This window comes from Coffea arabica, chromosome 9e (genome assembly GCF_036785885.1).
Source record: "Coffea arabica cultivar ET-39 chromosome 9e, Coffea Arabica ET-39 HiFi, whole genome shotgun sequence".
NCBI classification, from domain to species: Eukaryota; Viridiplantae; Streptophyta; class Magnoliopsida; order Gentianales; family Rubiaceae; genus Coffea; species Coffea arabica.
Window position 1 is genome coordinate 38,684,506 of NC_092327.1, and position 20,663 is coordinate 38,705,168.

Below are 20,663 nucleotides of genomic sequence, written 5' to 3' on the forward strand. Positions count from 1 at the left end.
TCTCAAGAAGAGTTTGTATGGATTGAAACAAGCACCGAGACAGTGGTATAAGAAATTTGACTCCTTCATGACAGACCATGAGTACCACAGGACTACATCTGATCACTGTGTTTATGTGAAAAATTTTTCAGATGGTGATTTTGTTATTCTCTTGCTATATGTTGATGACATCTTGATTGTTGGCCGTGATACTATAAAAATTGACAGGTTAAAAAAGGAGTTAAGTAAATCCTTTACAATGAAGGATTTAGGCCCGGCTAGACAGATACTGGGGATGAAAATCTCACGTGACAGGCAAAATGAGAAGCTCTGGTTGTCTCAAGAAAAATATATTGAGAAAGTGCTCAACAGGTTTAACATGAGCAATGCTAAGGAAGTCTCAACTCCACTTGCAGGTCACTTTAAATTGAATATCAAACAGTGTCCTACAAGTGAGAAAGATAAAGAAGACATGAAAAAGGTTCCTTATGCTTCGGCTGTTGGTAGTTTGATGTATGTTATGGTTTGCACCAGGCCAGATATTGCTCATGCAGTTGGAGTAGTCAGTCGGTATCTCTCTAATCCTGATAAGGAACATTGGAATGCTGTCAAATAGATTATCATGTATCTCAAGGGAACTTCTGGATTATGTCTATGTTTCGGTAATGGTAAAACTATGCTAGATGGATACACTAATGCAGATATGACAGGTGATCTTGATAATAGGAAGTTCACATCTGGGTACTTGATGATCTTTGCAGGGGGAGCAGTGTTATGGCAAAGTAAGTTACAGAAATGTATCGCCCTTTCTAGTACAGAGGTGGAGTATATTGCAACCACTAAAGCATGCAAGGAGACTCTTTGGTTGCAGAAATTCCTTCAGGAGTTGGGTATGAAACAAGACAAGTATAGTTTTTACTGTGACAGTCAGAGCACTATTCATTTGTGTAAGAGCTCTACATTTCACTCTCGATCCAAACACATTGATGTGAGATATCATTGGATTCGGGAAGTACTGGATTCCAAACTGTTGACACTTGAGAAGGTGCATATAGATGATAATGGTGCTGACATGTTGACCAAGGCATTACCTAAGAAGAAACTCTTGTTTTGCAGATAAGAACCAGGTTTGGTGGAGCCCTCCCAAATGAGCTGGAGGGGGAGATTGTTGGGTTTGTGGGCCAAACCACAAAACCAAACAATTTAGGTTTAAGTCAAGGTTGACTTAAAAATAAAAGAAAAGGGAGCAGTCGCACGTTGCATTCTGGCTTCGATGTTCGTGCGAGAAAAAGAGCCAACCGCCACTTTTGAGAGACACGAAGAGAGAGAAATAACTAGAGAGAGAGAAACTTTAAGGTCTTAATTGAAGGGTGATTTGAAACCCGATTGAGACGAAATTTTACACACGCGATCCTCTTGTCAAGCTCTACTCATCTATCGGTTCAGATTTTAGATTTCCTCTTCGTTTGGTAATACCTTTCCAAACTTACTTCTTTGACAGTTGTAGTTTTTAGAAGTGATTTTATAGCAATTTCACTTGGTTGGTGGTGATGATATTATTGTCGTCCGAATATTTCGGATAGACATGTGTATTCCCATTATTGTGATAGTGGAGATTTTGACTGGACTAGGTCCCGTGATTTTTTTCAATTGGATTTTCCACGTGAAAATCTTGGTGTCCTGTGCCTTCTATTTTTCTTGCATTTTGTTATCGCTGCTGGCATTATTACTTGGTGATTTGATTTGTTCTTGTTTTAACTGGTATTTGGGGAAAGAAAAATTTGTCCTGTGCTAACTCTGATATTGTGTGCCTGTACTGGTATCCCTTTTCCAACACTTAATATATATTACCTATTATAGACAATTGAGATAGATATCACTGATGGAAAGCAACTTTTCAATTAATTAGAGAAGACTTGCTTGCTGCAGGCCAAGATGCTATCAATGGTACTAGTTACTAATTTTCAATTGATTATTGTTGTTACTGTCTTTCGTCTTTATAGAAGGGAAATATTACGTAGTAGATCCTCTAGTTATAGACTCATTTTCTCATGATTCAATAACAACTTATTAGAAATTGCAACAGTTAGCATAAAATTTTATTTTATATATGGTCAGAGCAACAGATGCCGATCACTGTTTTTATGTCATCTTTTTTCCTATGACACTAGTATTTTGTATTTGACTTCTGATGGATCGAAGTTCCCTCCAGATCAGTTATTTGTAACAATCATATAAATTTTCATTCTTCCAAAGATTTAAGGTGGTTAAGCTAGCTTCAGTTTCCTCTTAGTGAATATTCCTATTAGAACAGGAACGAGTCTTTTAGCAGGGTATCAGATATCAAGAACTAAGGTGGCTTGATACAATCGTCATATGCTTTGAGTAGATGCAGACACAACTACCTCATTGGAGCACGCTAACTCAAGCAGTCATCGCTAGTCTGTGTATAATCGTCTGTGCAAGTGACAGTTCATAGTTCGTATTGGTGTTACTACTTAAATTTCATAGCCAGATTAATCCAAAATGAGGATGATCAGGTTTTCATGTTTCCATTAACATGCATAGCTATCACATAACGCAATCCCTGGCTTTCCTTCCCAATGCTTCTTCAGGTGCATTGGTATCTCCGCATCCACCCTACCACTTTATTTTCATCCTCGTTGGTTCTCATGGCTTTCAGAAGGCCAAGGCTATGCCCTCCAATAGTTAGCAATCCCATTGATGATTGAACTTGGTGGGAGCCTTTTTGAAGATCTTTCTTGTCTAGAAAAGGCAAAGAAGGAGGATGAGCAGCACAATGAGATATACAGCAGAATATTCCATGATGAGGTGAAGCCTAATGCAACACTGTTATGCTGAATTTTGAGTGCTTGAAGAAGTGCAGGCACCTGAAAATGTTTAATGTATTTGGAGGTATTTTGATAATAAAGGTGCAAAAAAAAAGGCCTAATTCTGATGAATTGTGACAACTAACACCAAAATATTTGTAAAAGCGATTTTGAAATCTTGGAGTATCATCATTTAATAATGGGGTTGAGAATGATTAATTGAATATCCAGCAGTGAAATTTTGCCACACCCATTTGAAAATCTACTAGTTTTTATTGACACCCTATTTTTTAAGAGTAAATCTTTCCTACACTGACGGTGTATACACTATCATCGTTAGATTCATGACATGTGTGCAAAAGTTGAATTTCAAATTCAAATTATGCATAGTTGTCAATCATCCAACGCTGATAGTGTATACACTGTCAGTGTAGGAAAGATTAATCCATTTTTTATTAGCCAAAAGATGAGCGCTAACAAAAAAAAAAAAAAAAAAGAGGCTCGGGCCATAAGCCCAAACGGGCCACAACTCGCGAAAAGTAGAAAAGCGAGGTGATCACTCCGCACCCTTTTACTAATTACAGCGGTCCCGTCAAAAGAAGAAGCGCCATTCTTCAGATTCAAATTCAAAAACCGAAACGGTCAAAAAACCCTCCTCCTGCAAATGCTATTCATCTTCTTCGCCTTCTACCTATCCATCCATAGATTCTTGCTTCTCATTCTTCCATACTTCGTAAATTTCTCAGAAATTTCTGAAAACCCATTACAGACTCAACACAACCACGCAGAAATCTACCCAAAAATTAGATTAAAAAAAGAAAATGGAATCTAGAAATCATAAACAACAATCGACTTCATGCCCTTCGCCTTTACCATCCTCTTCTTCTTCACTCCTCAAAGACATTTCAAATTACAGGACCCCTAAAAATGTCTCAAAAACTCCTAATTTCCCTTTTTCTCCGTATCCTGAATCCAATCCTAAATTTTTCACGGTCCAGAAAGCTGCTACCCCTGTTTCCTCTTCGTCTCGGAGGAAGACATCGGTTACCACGGCCAAGTTAAAGGTTGCCCGTAGATTGAAAGCTTTTGAACTCGAGCAATCCAAGTCAGCCAGGAGAAATGAGATTAGTAAAGAGAAGTCTTTGAAATCACTGGCAAAATCGCTTTCGGTTTGGTTGAACTTTCTCTTTGAGAACCCAAAATCTTGTGGATGCGACGTGTCGACGTTTACTGGAGAATTTGACCCCATTGGTGGGGATTCTGGGGTGGCAGAGAAGAAGGAGGGTTTGACCAAGGGGAAAAGAGAGACCGGGCCGGGCAATGGGGTTAAGGTTGGCATTGACGGGCCTTGGCGTGGGCCGAAGAGGCAAAAGGATCTAACGTGGAGAGAAGGTTCGGGGAATGGAGAGAGGGTCTCTGGGTGTCCAGATTTGACGTTTTCGGCACTGCAGGGTTCGTTGAGGGAGGTTTGCAGTTTTAATGACTTAAAGGAGAGAATGAGGGCTTACTTGAGCTTGGAAAGCTGTAATGAGATATTTGATATGATGACTCAAGTAGCAAAGGTCTAAACTTGCACTTATTTTGCATTTCTTTTTGGAATTATTGATTTTTTTTCCTTGGCTGGCAAAGTTGTTAATGTTTCTAGAGAAGCTAATGTATAATTGTTTTATATCTTGTAAGTTTCATTTCAGTAACTAATGGCATCATTTTTTTAACCAGTGTTTAAGAAAGCAATGCTTGTGGAGTGTTCTGAATTTAGTAATTTCTGAAGTCGGTGCGAGCATTTTGCATTCTAATTGTGTAGGTTAAGTTTTGCTGATGTCTATGTTTGTTTGGTTTTTTATCTATTCAGTTGCAATCATACGTGTCATTCTCCTTCTAAATTTGCTTACTTTTCAATTTCGAGTTTTCCTACAACGTTGCTTAATGAATCATGAATACTTCTTCTTACGGGACAGCAAGCTTTTGAATATTAGAGTTTTAAGTTATGGGGTTAGGCTATTTAAAGCTGCTGCCTTTTTACTCAGTGATGTTAAACTTCTTTACCTTTTTGCTTTATTGCTCATTATCTTTCAGAATATTGATGAGGGGCGATTGAAGATAAGGGCCAACTGCCCGATAGTGACAGATTTTGGGATGAAAGAGAGATCCATGGGAATCCTTATGAGTTACAACCCAGTATGGTTGCGAATAGGACTACACATTATTTTAGGAGGTGACTCGCTTTTGCCAAATGCAGAGGTTAATTCTGAGGAAGAAATGGCGTTCTTGAGGATGGTAATTGAGAAGCAGTTCCTGTCACATGCTGAGCTTGCTAAGACCTTTGCTTATAACAAAATGGTTGATGGCCTATATAGGCCGGGTTACTTTGAGAAGCTCGGAAATGTTATTTTGAAGCGATTTTTGTTGCTTGTGCTCGTACTTGACAGAGCCAAATCTCATAGCAGCCTACCCACTAAATATGGCATAGATGGATTGGATGGGGGTTCTCCCCTATTGTTCTCATTGAAATCCAATATTAAGTCAAGCCGTCATCTGATTACTGGTAATCTCCCTTGTCCCTCCCCCCCCCCCCCCCCCCCCCCCCCCAACAACCAAAAAAACCCCACCAAAGTTCCTTGGGGTTCTTTAAACTCACATTTGGATTGACTTTGATTTCTCTTGGACAAACTTAGATTTTTTATCAACGGATGTGATGCATGGAGAAGGTAATCTTCTTGCACATCTAATGATTGTAGGGTATAAAGTGACTTACCAACAGGTAAGCAGCTTGAACTTTGCATTAACTCAGTATTTAGGTTGCATTAACTCAGTACTTAGATTAGCTCAATTTAAAAGCAACTAAACATATTCAGTGCACATTATCTAAGCATTTTGCTGAAACAATGTTTTTCGTGATGCAGAGTTCTTTGATTGAGTATAGCTTTAGAGTGAAGGATTTATTTGAAGATCTTCAAGATGGTATCCGGCTTTGCCGAGCCATTCAGCTATTGCAACACGATTCTTCCATTCTATTGGTTAGACTAATACTGATTGATATTAATTTTTCTTCTAATCTTACTTTTTCACTCTCTATTTTTTTTTTTGGCTATTGAGAATTTTGACAATCCGTTTTGACATTTTCTTTTCTATGGACAGAAATTAGTAGTCCCATCAGATACTCACAAAAAGAGTCTATCCAACTGTGGCATTGCTCTCCAATACTTGAAACAAGCTGGAGTGCCACTTTGCGATGAAGACGGAATGTTGATTACCGATGCAGATATTGTTAACAGAGAAAAGGAGCTTGTACTTTCTTTGCTGTGGAACATGTTTGTTCACTTGCAGGTCTGTTTTTCACCTTTTATATGAGGTCAAATAGTCTAGGTCAAGGAACGTCCAGTTTTCTTGCCCTCCTACCATTAAATTTGTCAGTGCGTTGTCCATTTGGTTGACTTTTCTGTACAATATTTTCTTCTCCAGATAAACGGATGTTATGTATTATCTGTAACCTACTTTAATATATGAATTCTGTTTCGTTGTTTCTTTCCCATTAGAGCAATAATGCCTCTCTTTAAGATTAGGTATACTTTTGATTAACTTTGTTAGCTTCTATTTGCATTAATTTGTATCTGAATCTGCAGTTGCCCCTTCTAATCAACAAAAAGCTTTTAGCCGTGGAGATATCCAAAATAAGAGGAGTTGTTACGGTATGCTTCAATCTGGATAATTGTTCTCAACTCTGTTAGGCACAGAATAAATTAATTTACTAGCTTTTTATGGAAGGTAGTTTAGTGTTGAGGAAACTGTCCAATATCAAATAGGGATTGAGTCTTGTATTAAGTTTGTTATATAGTATTAAATATCTACTTAAAATTTCCTATATGCTTTTTTATCCATTGCATTAATCAATGACACTTTTTACGCCTTCAGGAACATTCAAACACTTGCTCTACATTGGACATGCTTCTTAACTGGATCCAGGTATTGTTGCTATCTAAATAAATGAACTGTTGTAATTTCCTTAGGACAACGGATGCAGCTCTAATGAGTTGTTGAAATTTTTTACCAAGATGCTTAAACATTATTTGAGCAGGTGATTGTCATTGATTTATTTCACAGAAGAAATCATATAGAGCACCTCATGCTTTGCTATACAGTACTATATTGTTTAAGTGTCTGATACCTGCTCTTTGAGATTGCGTAAACTAATTCTGATTGTTCTTTCAGCAATAAACTTTAGAGTTTGTATGCTGCTGATGCTAAGATTGCCAGCTCAGATCTGAGTTATTTCCTTTTGTTGGTGTTAAGTTTGCACCAGTATCTCTTCAGTGTAACCTGTTTTTGTTGAAATCTACCTTACTAGAGTCAAACTTTACAGCAATGCTTTCGGAAAATGAGCAAGTGATCTTGTCTGGTTTTTGTATGTGTTTGTGCTGTTATCATGTCAAATTTGAAATGCATTTAGGTAGGAGAACATTTTCTGAACCTATGGACTTGCCTATTTTAATAATTGAAAATTTTTTTCTTATTCTTCCAGGCAATAGGTGATAGCTATGATTTGACGGTTGAAAATTTCTCTTCACTGGTTGATGGAAGAGCCATGTGGTGCTTGTTGGATTATTATTTCCGCAAACAACACCATTCTGCCTTATCCTCTAAGGTTTTCATCATAGTTTTTCATCCTTACACTTAGTTTACAGTTTTCAAACATTACCTTCTCTCCTTTGTTGTTGTTGTTGGTGCTGCTGCTTCAACATGCTGAAACATATGGTGACAGGATCTGGGTAGAACAAATGAAACAGTCTCTCTAGTGTCGGCAAATGAATACACAGATGCAGTGCACAACTTCATATTGTCTCAGAAATTGACATCACTATTGGGCAATTTTCCTGAGGTAAAAGTACTTCAGATAATTGTCAGTAAATGAATCCATTCTATCGTATTCACCAACTTCCAAAAGAAGTTTTTGATTCATTGTCTGCCTAAGTATGCCAAAGCAGCAAATTGATTTATTGGCAGGAACTCTTTTAGACATTTTGTGCATAAATACAGTGCACAGTTTCATGTAGTAATAGAGGTTGGTGTCACCAATAAGAAACCTTCCATGGGTAAATCCGCAAATATGCTTTTATTTTGCCCTATTTTTAGCGGACTTTTGTCCTTGAAGTTCTCCAATTTGTAACTGACATAAAGATGAATGTATGTGAGACCCCCTAAGTGAGCTTATTTTCAAAATAGTCAGCCCCCATATGACAAAGTCCAAAAAAAAATTCATGTCATTCAGAAAACAAAATGGAAAGGGTCTTTTAGAGATTTGTCTCCAGTTTTTAAGATACTCATACTTTACCTGATGGTTCTTCCATCCGTCTACTTTCCAATATCCCTCTTTCCCAGGAAAAATATATTTCCTATTCCATCATTTCTGAATCATTTAAAATAGTTTGAAGACTTCAATATTCTAATACTAGAGCTGATTACTAGTTTCATCATACAGTAATTGTTAAAGAATGTAAGGCTAGTTTATTCACATGTTGCTTTCCAAATGAAGCATAACATTATCATCAAGAACTTGAATGTTCAATTTCGTGTCCTGGCCCTCATGTATATTCTGTTTTCATATTCTAAAGGAATTTAAATTGTGATAAATAAAAAGGTAGGAGAATCATTGATGAAACTTCTAAATTATTCTTTAGATGCTTTGGAAAATGGGAAGTTTGATTGCAATAGTCATGGTTTTCCTGATATAATACAAATAGATTTGCTTGTAGTTTATGAATAATATGTTTGGCAGGTTAACCTTTATTTTACGTACAAACATACTGAAAGAGAAGAAGCAAGAGAGGAAGATATTTTGGGATGACATTCCTTCACCCTCTTATGTGAGTAGTACAACTGACATATATATACAAGATTGAAATAATCTAGATCCTAAAATCAAGCTAGAATAATTAGCTATCTACTTCCTATAATTAAACTAGGATAATCAGGCTAATAATCAGGCTATCTAATCCCTATAATTGATGTATAATATATCACACATATCTAGATATATTCAACACTCCCCCTCAAGCTGGAGCATACAAATCATATGCACCAAGCTTGCCACATATATATTTTATACGAGAACCTCTTAGGGACTTGGTAAGAAAATCTGCAAGTTGATCACTTGAATTAACGAAACCCGTCTCAATAACTTTGGAGATCAATTTTTCTCTAATAAAATGGCAATCAACTTCAATGTGCTTAGTCCTCTCATGAAAAACTGGATTGGAGGCAATGTGGAGTGCAGCTTGATTATCACAAATCAACTTCATTGGGTCACTAGTCCCCAAATTCAACTCATTGAGCAATTGTTTAAGCCATATTAGCTCACATGTAGCCATAGCCATGGCTCGATACTCAGCCTCAGCACTGGATCTAGCAACCACATCTTGTTTTTTACTTTTCCAAGATATTAAGTTGCCACCAACCAGAATACAATAGCCTGTGGTAGAACGACGATCAATAGGTGATCCTGCCCAATCTGCATCAGTGTAACCAATTACTTGCATGTTTCCTTTATCAGTATACAACAATCCTTGGCCAGGTGCTCCTTTGATATATTTGAGAATGCGGAGAGCTGCATTCCAATGAATATCACACGGGGAATCTAAAAACTGACTGATCACTGAGACAGAAAAAGATATGTCAGGACGTGTTACTGTAAGATAGTTCAACCGTCCCACAAGCCTACGATACTTTCCAGGATCCTTAAGTGGCTCCCCCTGTCCTGGAAATAATTTAATATTGGGATCCATTGGAGTTTCGACAGGCTTAGCATTTGACATGCCTACCTCCTCCAAAATGTCCAATGCATATTTTCGTTGGCAAATAACAACACCTTCTTTGGATTGGGCAACTTCGATACCCAAGAAATAACGAAGCTTGCCCAAATCTTTCGTCTGGAAATGGCCAAAAAGGTGGTTCTTTAACTGAGCAATTCCATCATGATCCTGTCCAGTGATAATAATATCATCGACATAAACGACAAGATAAATGCTACCTTTTGATGGAGAATGACGATAAAACACTGAATGATCAGCCTCACTACGGATCATGCCATATTTTTGGACAACATCACGAAAGCGTCCAAACCAGGCCCGAGGAGATTGTTTGAGACCATAGAGTGCACGTTTTAGTCGACAAACCATTCCACTAGACTTCCCCTGAATAACAAAACCAGGTGGTTGATCCATATAAACTTCCTCCTGCAATGCACCATGAAGGAATGCATTCTTGATGTCTAATTGGTGCAAAGGCCAATGATGAACAGCAGAAAGAGATAAGATGAGACGAACAGAAGACATCTTGGCCACTGGAGAAAAGGTGTTAGTATAATCCAGACCAAAAATTTGAGTATAACCCTTAGCTACTAGACGAGCTTTAAGACGATCAATTTGACCATCCGGACCAACTTTAACAGTATAAATCCAACGACAACCAACAGTTGATTTACCAGGTGGGAGTGAGACCAGCTCCCAAGTGGAATTGGAGTGAAGAGCAGCCATTTCATCTATCATTGCCTGACGCCACCCAGAGTGGGACATAGCCTCACCTATAGTTTTAGGAACAGACATGGACGACAAAGAGGACAAAAAGGCATAATAGGATGAAGACACGCGCTGATAATTGAGACAAGTATAGTTGGGACATTGATTGCGAGTAGAACGAATACCTTTGCGGACAGCAATGGGTGGGCTGGCTGGAGAGGAGATCGTGGTAGGTGACGAACTTGGAATAGTTCGTGAGGCATCAGGGACATCAGTAGATTCTCCAACACCATTATCTGGAACTGTAGTAGGACAATTCCTTACATTGCGTCTCTGGTAAGTGAGCAATGGTGGTGATGCGGGTGAAGGTAAGGACTCTTTAGGAGGCTGACTAATGTCAGTGTCATGAGTAAGAGGAACAAAATAAGTAGAAACAGGAATATCCTCCGTGATTGTAGAATGCTCAGACTTGTTAAGCTGAAAGAAAGGAGTAGACTCAAAGAACGTAACATCTGCAGAGATGATGTATCGTCTAAGATCAGGAGAAAAACATTTGTACCCTTTTTGTGTTCGAGAGTACCCCAAAAATACACATTTGACAGCACGTGAAGACAGCTTATCTTTTCCAGGAGTGAAATCATGTACAAAACATGTACAGCCAAATGTACGAGGGGAAATAGAAAATAGTGGAGCATTAGGATATACAAAAGAGTAAGGAACTTGATCCTTAAGGACAGATGATGGCATGCGATTAATCAAATAACATGCAGTGAGAATGGCATCCCCCCAAAAACGTAACGGAACATTTGCATGAAGAAGTAAAGTACGTGCTGTTTCAACCAAATGTCTATTCTTCCTTTCAGCAATCCCATTTTGTTGTGAGGTGTGAGAACATGATGATTGATGAATGATCCCTTTAGACTCCATAAAGGACTTGAAAGAGGTGGAGAAATACTCATGTGCATTATCACTACGTAAGATTTTTATGGAAACACCAAATTGTGTTTGAATTTCAGAGACAAAACTTTGAAAAATAGAAAACACTTCAGATCTATTCTTCATAAGAAACACCCAAGTACAACGAGAATAATCATCAATGAAAGTGACAAAATACTGAAAACCTAAAGTAGAAATAACACGACTCGGTCCCCAAATATCAGTATGGACCAAAGAAAATAGAGATTCAGCTCTACTATTAGCCCTTTTCGGAAAATGACTACGAGTGTGTTTTCCAAGCTGACATGATGCACACTCTAAGGAAGACATAGTAATAGATGGCACCATTTTTCGAAACTTATTTAAACTTGGATGACCCAAACGACTATGGATTAGCAGAGAATCATCTACGGCAGAACAAGATACTGGTGTTGGTAAAGACAGATGGTAAAGTCCCTGAGACTCACGCCCTGTGCCAATCGTCCGCCTCGTACCTCGATCCTGTAAAATTACAGATTCCTCATCAAATGTAACTAAGCAGTTAAGAGAACGACACAAACGACGAACAGATACTAAACTAAAAGGACAATTGGGTATAAAAAGAACAGAATCGAGAGGCACAGAAGGTAGAGGGTTAGCCTTGCCAATCCCTTTAGCTTGGGTTTGTGAGCCATCAGCAAGAGTAATATTGGGTAGAGAAGTAGAACTGTGGAGTGAAGAGAAAAGTTGTGGATTACCAGAAATATGATCTGTGGCAGCAGAATCTAAAACCCATGGGCCAAGAGATGGAGATTGAGAGACACATGCACTAACATTACTAGTGTGTACAACTGAGGCAGTAGGTGTGGAAGACTGTTTGGCTGTAAACCATTTCACAAAATCTTCATACTCGGGCTTGAGAGTTGGTTCTGAACTGGCGCAAGGTTCGGATTGAACAATATTCGCCACTTGTTGGGGAGGACGTCCATGCAAGAGCCAACACCGATCTTCTGTGTGGCCAACCTTTTTACAATAGTCACAATAGGGTCGATTTTTGTTACCATTATAACCACCTCGACCACGGCCACGTCCACGACCTCCTCTTTGGCTGGATTGAGATGCCAAAGCTGATGAATCAACAACGATAGTCTCCGAAGATGATTTTGATTCATCCGGGAGCCGTAACAGCCGTGAAAAAGCTTGAGACAAAGTAGGAATTGTGGGGCTAGCAAGAATCTGATCACGAATGGTAGAATATTCTGCAGGTAATCCAAAGAGAGCCAAAAGCATAAAAAATGTACCTCGCTGAGAGAGTTGTTCCTGCTGAGTTGCAGCAGGGGGTAGCAACTCATTGAAATCGGAAAGGACCCCTTGAATTCTGCCTAAGTAAGAACTCATAGGCATATCAAGTTTTCGAGGTGCAATGAGACTCATCAAATCAGAACAAACGGCATAAACACGAGATATATCATTAGTGTATAATGCTTTGGCCTGCTCCCAAACACTAAAGCAAGTCTTATGTGGACGGAAAATTTGCTTTAGTGAAGAATCAATGGTCTGCCAAAGCATGCTACACAATTGAGCATCGATTCGCTCCCACTTGGATGGATCAGTCATAGTATCATCAGGTTTAGTAGTAAGATGATCTTTATATCCTTGTCCCATAAACCATAGCTCAACGTCAGCAGCCCAAGTAGAGTAGTTACTGCCTTTTAGTTTTTCGGTAGTAATAATAGTACAACCAGTAATAGATGGATTGGCCATGAGAGGAGTTGTGGATTTAGATGTAGATGTTATAGATGTATCGGATGTAGACATAATGATATTGGGTTAAAGAAAATCACCGGGTAAAATCACCGGGTGGGATGATTAGAAAACGAATTTCTCTTTCTCACTTGCTCTGATACCATGAAAGAGAAGAAGCAAGAGAGGAAGATATTTTGGGATGACATTCCTTCACCCTCTTATGTGAGTAGTACAACTGACATATATATACAAGATTGAAATAATCTAGATCCTAAAATCAAGCTAGAATAATTAGCTATCTACTTCCTATAATTAAACTAGGATAATCAGGCTAATAATCAGGCTATCTAATCCCTATAATTGATGTATAATATATCACACATATCTAGATATATTCAACACATACATACATGCATGCATGCATGCATACACAGATACATACATACATACATACATACATATATATACACACACACACACACATATTTATAGGGAGCATATCTGTTGTGCATAGTCAGTGTTATTCAACCCGCATAAGTGGGCTAATTAATGTCACTTAATCACTTAAAGATTGTGTACCGATCATTTTGCGCATGAGAAAGGCCCAGTCAATTGAAAAGTCACTCCTGGTGCATAAAAGAATGGTCATATTAAAGAAGCATGCTGAATGCTTGCACCAATGACATTCAAATTTCACTCTCTCAGGTTTTGCAAGTCAGCGACATACTTGAACATAATGGTGCATGTAACGATCGTAGTGTAGTTATTCTGTTGGTGTTTCTGTCATTTCAACTGCTTGTGAAAAGAAACAAGGTACCTTTTTTATTCTTTTGAAACATGATGTTCAATGCTATCTAAACTTTGAGATTGTTTTTCTCACAGATTTGAGATTTGTCATTCCCGTCTTTTGACCAGGATCAGCTAAATTTTCATAAGTTGCTGGGTTTTTACTGTCAAACTCCAGAAAGGAAATGCTCAAGTACAAAGTATTGGTTTCTGCATTCTCCAGCTGTTTCAAATGCAAAAGAGAATCTGTTCAGCCATGGTGAAGGTCTCTTAAAGTCTATATACTTGTATAGTTTTTACGTGCCCATATTTCTTGTATGCCTGTAGTCCACTTAAGTAGGTAATACGCTCTGGCTTAATTTTGCTTCATACATATGCAGTGGCATCAACAAGACTGAATTTACATTACTCTGACATGTGTTACTAGTTTTCCCTGAATAATTAACTTTGTTTTGCAACTTGATTATTAATTTGCTTCTTATGGAGATCTGAAAGATTTGATTGCCATTCTCCTTTCTGTGTTTCAAGATACTAAATAGGCCTTTATGCATAGATGCAGTTAATAGTATTAAAACAGAGAAAAGACAAGATGATGAATGAATTATTCTTTAAGACTGGTTCTCCATTACTATTTTGACATTGAATGGTGATTTGGAGTGTTATTTTATCCAGACTTGATATGATCATTATATAGTAGACTTTCAACACTCGACTACACCAAGAGAAGCCACTCTTTCCAGTCTTGAACCTGTCTATGTGTCATTGAAATGCATTATGAAATTTTTTTCCTGCCAATGATGCTGCAGATGCATTCAAACTAGCCTAATCTTGCAATATGTTTTGCATTTAGGCTTCCTCTTTTGTGTTACTTCCTCTGTCAGATTACTTATATCAGTCTCCATGTTGGAAAAGCAGATGCCTCATCATTTGTTTTACAATGCTACATTAATCAAGTCAGAATAGCAACGTTTGTACTACCTTTCTTTCATTAATTCATGGCCGACCTAATTATCTCATAGCCTTTATGTAGACAAATTGTATAACTAAGAAACATGAATTTTTTATGGGATAGTGGTGGCATAATTTTCAATGTTATTCTATATCTACTATCATCTTGTTATTGTGCATAGCATCATTATCAATCATTGGCTTGGTTTTCTAAATTCTCATGTTTCACATCTCTTTTATGCAGATGCTTCGAGGAATTTCAAGGCCATAATGGCTTGGTGGCAAGAAATGGCTCAGAGGAACAACAAATGCAATTTAAAGACAGCTACCATAAGTCCACTGTGGTACTTGACTAGCAGAAGGGATAGCATTATCAGAAGAGGTGATGATAACCTTTGTTTTTTTTAAATATTTATTTATGCGGTACCTATTCCTGGAATTTATTTATTTGTTTTCATTTTCTGTACCTTTCTTCTTGCTGGAAATGATTTAAAGTGTGTAGTCTGGTCTGAGGATTATATCAAAAAATTTCCCTTTTCAAATTGAGCTGCATAACTTTGAAGACAGTCGAATGTACCAGTGGAGCAATACACCCTGTCTCCAGTATTCTATATGATGTAAAAGTCAGTAGTTGCTAAACAAAATGAATGGTGAAGTAATGCACTTTTTTTTTTCTAATAATGAGTTGTTTAGACTTTTATTTTCCTGTATCTGGGTGTAGAGAGATTGATCACACCTCTCTTTTGGGAGCTGCAAATTCTCGAACGTCTAAACTGCCCAAGTTTCCAACTTTTTATTTTATTTTTCATTTTCTAGTTCTTTGGTGTGTCCACCTTTACTTGTGCAAGTCTACTTCGCCAATCTAATACTTTGGCACTCAAGTTGGGTGGATTCTGTAAAATGTAAATAAAGGTGCCAAAATCTAATAGTTTGAGAAGAGTTTGTTCTTTATAAATTCAGTCAATCTTTTTCCCTCTGTGCTGAAAAATGAGGAATATGAACATGGCAGAATGTAGTTTGTCCTGGAAACTAGTTTATTAGGAATGTAATGTTGATACTTTTTTTTGTGATTGTTCCAGAAAATGCAGCAAAAATAATACAGTCTCATTTCAGACGATCAGTGCAATTTCGCAGATATATGAAAATTAAAAAAGCAGCCTGCCTGTTGCAAACTGCTATACGTGCTTGGCTGAGCATAAAATCAAGATTGCCAATCAAGCAATTTGGTGAACTAAACCGTCATAAATCATTCCTTTGTATGCACTCTTCTTGAGCAATTTCATTTTTCTTATATTGTGTGTTTCTTTTTGTTGGTTATAGTTTTCATTGATATGTTTAACCATGTTATACAGCTACGAGGATGAGTTCTAACAATTGTGATATGTACATGACCTTTATGGTTGACCGGCATAGCTTTGTCCAGTTGAAGAGATCAATTGTAGTCATCCAGCATGCTATACGAGCCTGGATTTCAAGAAGCCGTGCTCAAAATATGCTGTGTCACAATTTGTCAAATGTGGCCATTGTTATCCAGAAATGTTTTCGTGGATGGAAAGCTAGATCTGTGTATTTCTGCAAGCGTAGTAGTATTCAAGACGAAGCTCTCACCCATTTCCAAGAAAAGGAATTGTGCAATCTTCATACACATGCTGCATTTACTATCCAAAAAGCTTGGAGAAATTTCATTGTTGGCAATTCTCTCAGAAAGCAGCACTTGGCTGCAATTAAAATCCAAAGCTGCTTTCGTAGGTTGATGATGAGAAAACATTTTTTAGAGCAAAAAAGCGCCGTACTAAAAGTTCAAAGCATTTTCCAATGCTTGAGATGTTCGAGGGAACTCCAGCACTACAGAAAGAAGTGTAGGGCAGCAACAACTATCCAGTCTCATGTTCAAGGATGGATTGCACGAAGAAGAGCATATATGCTGAGATCTCATGCCTTGATAATCCAAGTAAGTTATCCTTCTTATGTTTCTGGAGTTTGTTGATGTATAGTGATCTCCTCTTTGTTTACACTTTAGTTACCTAACCAATACACTACAATTAACTATATGTTGTCATCCCTTTGTACTAATTACTGGTTTGATTTGCTACAAAACTGTTTGAAACTAGTTTCAGAAGTTGTTGGTTATTGGCAACTATTGTTTGGGTAAATTAATGATAGCTACAAAAAAAAAAAAAGGCAGCTGTAGAGAATTCAACATCTTATTTACTTTCTTTTTACCATTTTTTCAATCAAACTGAGAAACCTGAATCGTTGCTTACAGAAAACAATCACTTTTTCATGAAAATTTCTTCTTTGCTGGTCTAGAAAGGATATTTTAAGTGCAAGAACATAATAAAACTGTCTAAATTGCGCCTGAATAACTTGTAAGAATACATGATTATTGTGATTTTAGGCATTTGAGTATTTATCATCATTATGGGAGAAATTTCGCCTGAATTTTCTAGAATGTGTAGCAAGTACTTAAGTACTCTTACATATACAAATTATATTTTATTTCTCAATGAAAAGTCAATGGGAGATGTTTTGAGAAATATCTAGAGCAATGATCTAGGCCTTACAGAATAATTGATGCATCTTGGGTAAAGGTCAAAATTCTGACCATCGATCAACTCTTCACCTTTTATAAAGCAATGATTTATATGACTTCAGAGCCATTTCCGTGGGTGGTTAACGAGGAAGGAGCTGTTATTCGAGAAAGAGGCTGCTATAAAGATTCAAAATGCCTTTCGGTGTACGAAACAACAGAAGGCATACTTCTGTACCAGAGTTGCTGCTGTAGATATCCAACGGTTTGTCAGGGGACACGTGACAAGGAAAAGGATTCTTGGTATTTCTCTTTTGATATGATTGAAAAATCTCTTTCAAATTCAAAGTTCCTTTAAGAACTGCAGTTAGATCAGCATTGTGGTATAGGTGCTTCTTTTTGCCGGAAGGTCTCAAACAATGGCATCAGAAACTTTGAACTGAAAATAATTACACTATCAGTTCTGAAGTTACAGAGGTGGTGGAAGGATGTTTTATTCAAGAAGCTGAGAACTGAGTCTGCAATTATTATCCAGTCCTATTATCGGGCGTGGATTGCCCGTCAAAGACTCGCAAGAGACAGGCAACGAATTGTTGTCATCCAAGTGAGTCATATTCATCGTGTGCATTGGCATGCTCCTTTAAGATCACCTGTAATCGACATTGGATTGCAAAATTATTCATTAGAGTTTTCCTACTGATTGTTCATTACATATAGAGCAAGCATGTTTTCCCTTACTTTGCTTTACTTGGCAAAACCATCTACATCATATGTGCAGTGTTGCTATTGATTCATTGCCCACCCAAATGAAGTTCAATGTCACTCATTTCCCTTAGCTGCATCACTTACTCTTTTTGAGTAGCTTTGTTTAAAATTTCATTTTAAACATCGGACTAAGCCTTTTTGGACTGTATGATATCTTCAAATATTTCACCATCTGCAGCTTTTAACATCCAAACAGAAGATCCATTCTGAGCAGTTCTAGGGACCAGATATTTTACCGCATAAGATTTGTGAAAATATTAGCTGAAATGACAGTTGACGTTGTAGGCTATTGTAATAGAAGCACAAAAAGTGAACAAAGATGCAGGATGCTTTTATTTCCTCCACCAGAATCTGGATTAAATGGCCAGCTTCATAAGAGCAATAAAATTAGTTGACTCCCCTAACTACTAAAATTATTAGAAGTTTGTGTGCATCTTCCACTAAGGATATGCTGTATGCAAACATTTAATTACCCCATTTTAGATGATGTTTCTTGTCAATTGTGTATTGGGATCAAAAGAAGAATATAAGTTGATTATCCCCCAAACACATTCCCTATGTTTTGAATGCTCATGCAATGCGTTTCTTCCCTTGTCACACATTGGCATTTCTATCAAAGCTTCCCTTTGGCTTTGGAATTTGAGATTGTTGGCACGCTACAAACTACTTAATCATATTAACTAAGGTTTTCAAAATAAGATTTATTAACAGCATCCTAACATTTTCTTGATTGTTTCTGTTTTAACAGTCATACTGGAAAGGTTACCTTGCAAGAAAAGCTTCCAGAGGGCAGCTACTAGATTTACGTTTGAGAGTGCAGAAATCTGCTGCCAATATAGATGATAGCATGCGCCTAATAAACAGACTTGTTGCAGCTCTTTCTGAGCTCCTGAGTAAGAGAAGTATTAGCGGCATTCTCCATACATGTGCAACGCTTGGTAAACATTCAACATCAAAGCATATTTGGCTTTTTACTCACTAATTTGTAGATTTGGCTTTTTACTCACTAACTCTTAGAATCTACTTTGTTAATGATGATAAGCATTCTCCTGAGTTGTTGCTTTTAGTGACTCATTGAATCATTTATGGTCAGAAATCATATCTGCTATGGTGAATTTATTTTTATCGAAGTGTGTCTTATTGGTTTTTAAGGCTTTGCTGGTTCGCATTTGTTTGACAATAGGTAGCGATGTGAAATGAAGATTGAATCTTTTAGAATTGAGATCAATTTTGTATTTTGCAGATATGGCTACAGAACATTCACAGAGATGTTGTGAAGAACTTGTTGCTGCAGGAGCTATCGGTACTTTGCTGAAGCTAATTGGCTCTGTCAGCAGGAGCATACCAGATCAAGAAGTTCTGAAGCATGCACTGTCTACTCTTAGAAACCTGGCTCGCTACCCTCACTTGACAGAAGTGCTTATCGAGAATGATGGATGTGTCAAGACAATTTTATGGGAGTTTATACGGTTTGTACTATTGTGAGCAAATTTGTTCGTGGTTCTGGCTATGTATATATTCATCATATTTTTAACTTTCTCTTTTTACAATGTCTTTTTCAGTAACAAAGAGGAGGGGTACTTTATTGCGTCTGACCTACTTAAGAAGATATGTGTAACCAGAAAAGGAGTAGAGGCTGTGGACAAGCAACCAGCTCTTTTGAAACGATTACACAGCCTTGTGGAAGACCTTGCAAAGAAGGCTGGAAACGAGAAGAGGTAAGTTGCTGGAGAAATAATGCTCTTTCTTTGTTATACAATAGCATTGTTAATGATCTTTGCATACATACAGGAGCAACCGGGACTTGGTATCCAGAGAACAGATTGATAGAAGATTAAGAGAAGCCGTTGAGCTCATTGCATTGATCAGAAATGGAAAGACCTTTTGTCAATGATCGTTTGGCAGAGCATGTTTTTGTCATACATGTGTACATACTTATGTCCTGCTCTTGTGAAATGGTTTGGTGACAGTTGATTCATTATGGTATGCCATGGGAACTGCCATGTATGTAATGCATATGTGTGTGTGATTTTACCTCACCCCAACAACCCCCTCCCTCACCCCCCCACCCCCCCGGGGACCCAAAAAAAATACCCTTCTGCTATGAATTCCAAGCTTCTTGTTCTTGACCATCTTTGGTCGAGGACAATATGGTGTATTCAACATTTTAAAGCGTTTGCTATTACTAAAGATGTGATTGTAACAGAGGTAAGTAGCATATTAGTAGTAGAAATTGGCAAAAAGATGAAGCTTATCTTACAATACAATACTTGATTCTTACCTTGAACCAACTGATGTGAATGTAGCAGATACTTTTGTACGGAGTCTGCGTCTGTACCAAACTACATGACAAGTTACGCAGTTACTACTAAAGTAGACCCATCACCCAGCATTGGTTAGCGTGGTAGTCTGGTCCAATTACGTTGCCGGCCGCAAAATTTAACTTTTCAGATTCAGATTCCTAGGTCCCAAAAATATCAACCTGTCTGACTAAGGGTTTGTTTGGTGATGCAACCTGGCACTTGATCAAATCTTTCCCACTTCCAATCCACCAATCAAACACTCCCTGACAAGAAAATAAAAGGGACGCCAAGTTCCCACGTCTGTCTGACTGGTTCCAAGAAAAAAATAACACAACATTAAAGTAGTCTC

General features: G+C 37.7%; 1 protein-coding gene across 1 annotated transcript; it reads left to right on the top strand.

The window, feature by feature from the left end:
* The first annotated feature begins 3,441 nt into the window (after window positions 1-3,441).
* LOC113710669 (uncharacterized) lies at window positions 3,442-20,298 on the top strand. Its single transcript, XM_027233791.2, has 20 exons — window positions 3,442-4,372; window positions 4,887-5,355; window positions 5,486-5,571; window positions 5,714-5,827; window positions 5,949-6,137; window positions 6,434-6,499; window positions 6,723-6,773; window positions 7,330-7,452; window positions 7,570-7,686; window positions 13,688-13,795; window positions 13,898-14,033; window positions 14,961-15,098; window positions 15,796-15,972; window positions 16,069-16,667; window positions 17,372-17,549; window positions 17,636-17,850; window positions 18,760-18,949; window positions 19,255-19,480; window positions 19,574-19,729; window positions 19,803-20,298. Exons 1-20 carry the CDS (start codon window positions 3,632-3,634, stop codon window positions 19,903-19,905), a joined length of 4,182 nt encoding a protein of 1,393 aa, XP_027089592.1. The 5' UTR covers window positions 3,442-3,631; the 3' UTR covers window positions 19,906-20,298.
* The last annotated feature ends 365 nt before the right edge of the window (window positions 20,299-20,663 follow it).

Excerpts from the sequence above, each read along its gene's own strand:
- LOC113710669 (XM_027233791.2), top strand. The coding sequence starts at position 3,632 with ATGGAATCTAGAAATCATAAACAACAATCGACTTCATGCCCTTCGCCT. Across the intron at positions 6,138-6,433 it reads ACATGTTTGTTCACTTGCAG|TTGCCCCTTCTAATCAACAA; the intron begins GTCTGTTTTTCA and ends CTGAATCTGCAG. Across the intron at positions 15,973-16,068 it reads CCGTCATAAATCATTCCTTT|CTACGAGGATGAGTTCTAAC; the intron begins GTATGCACTCTT and ends CATGTTATACAG.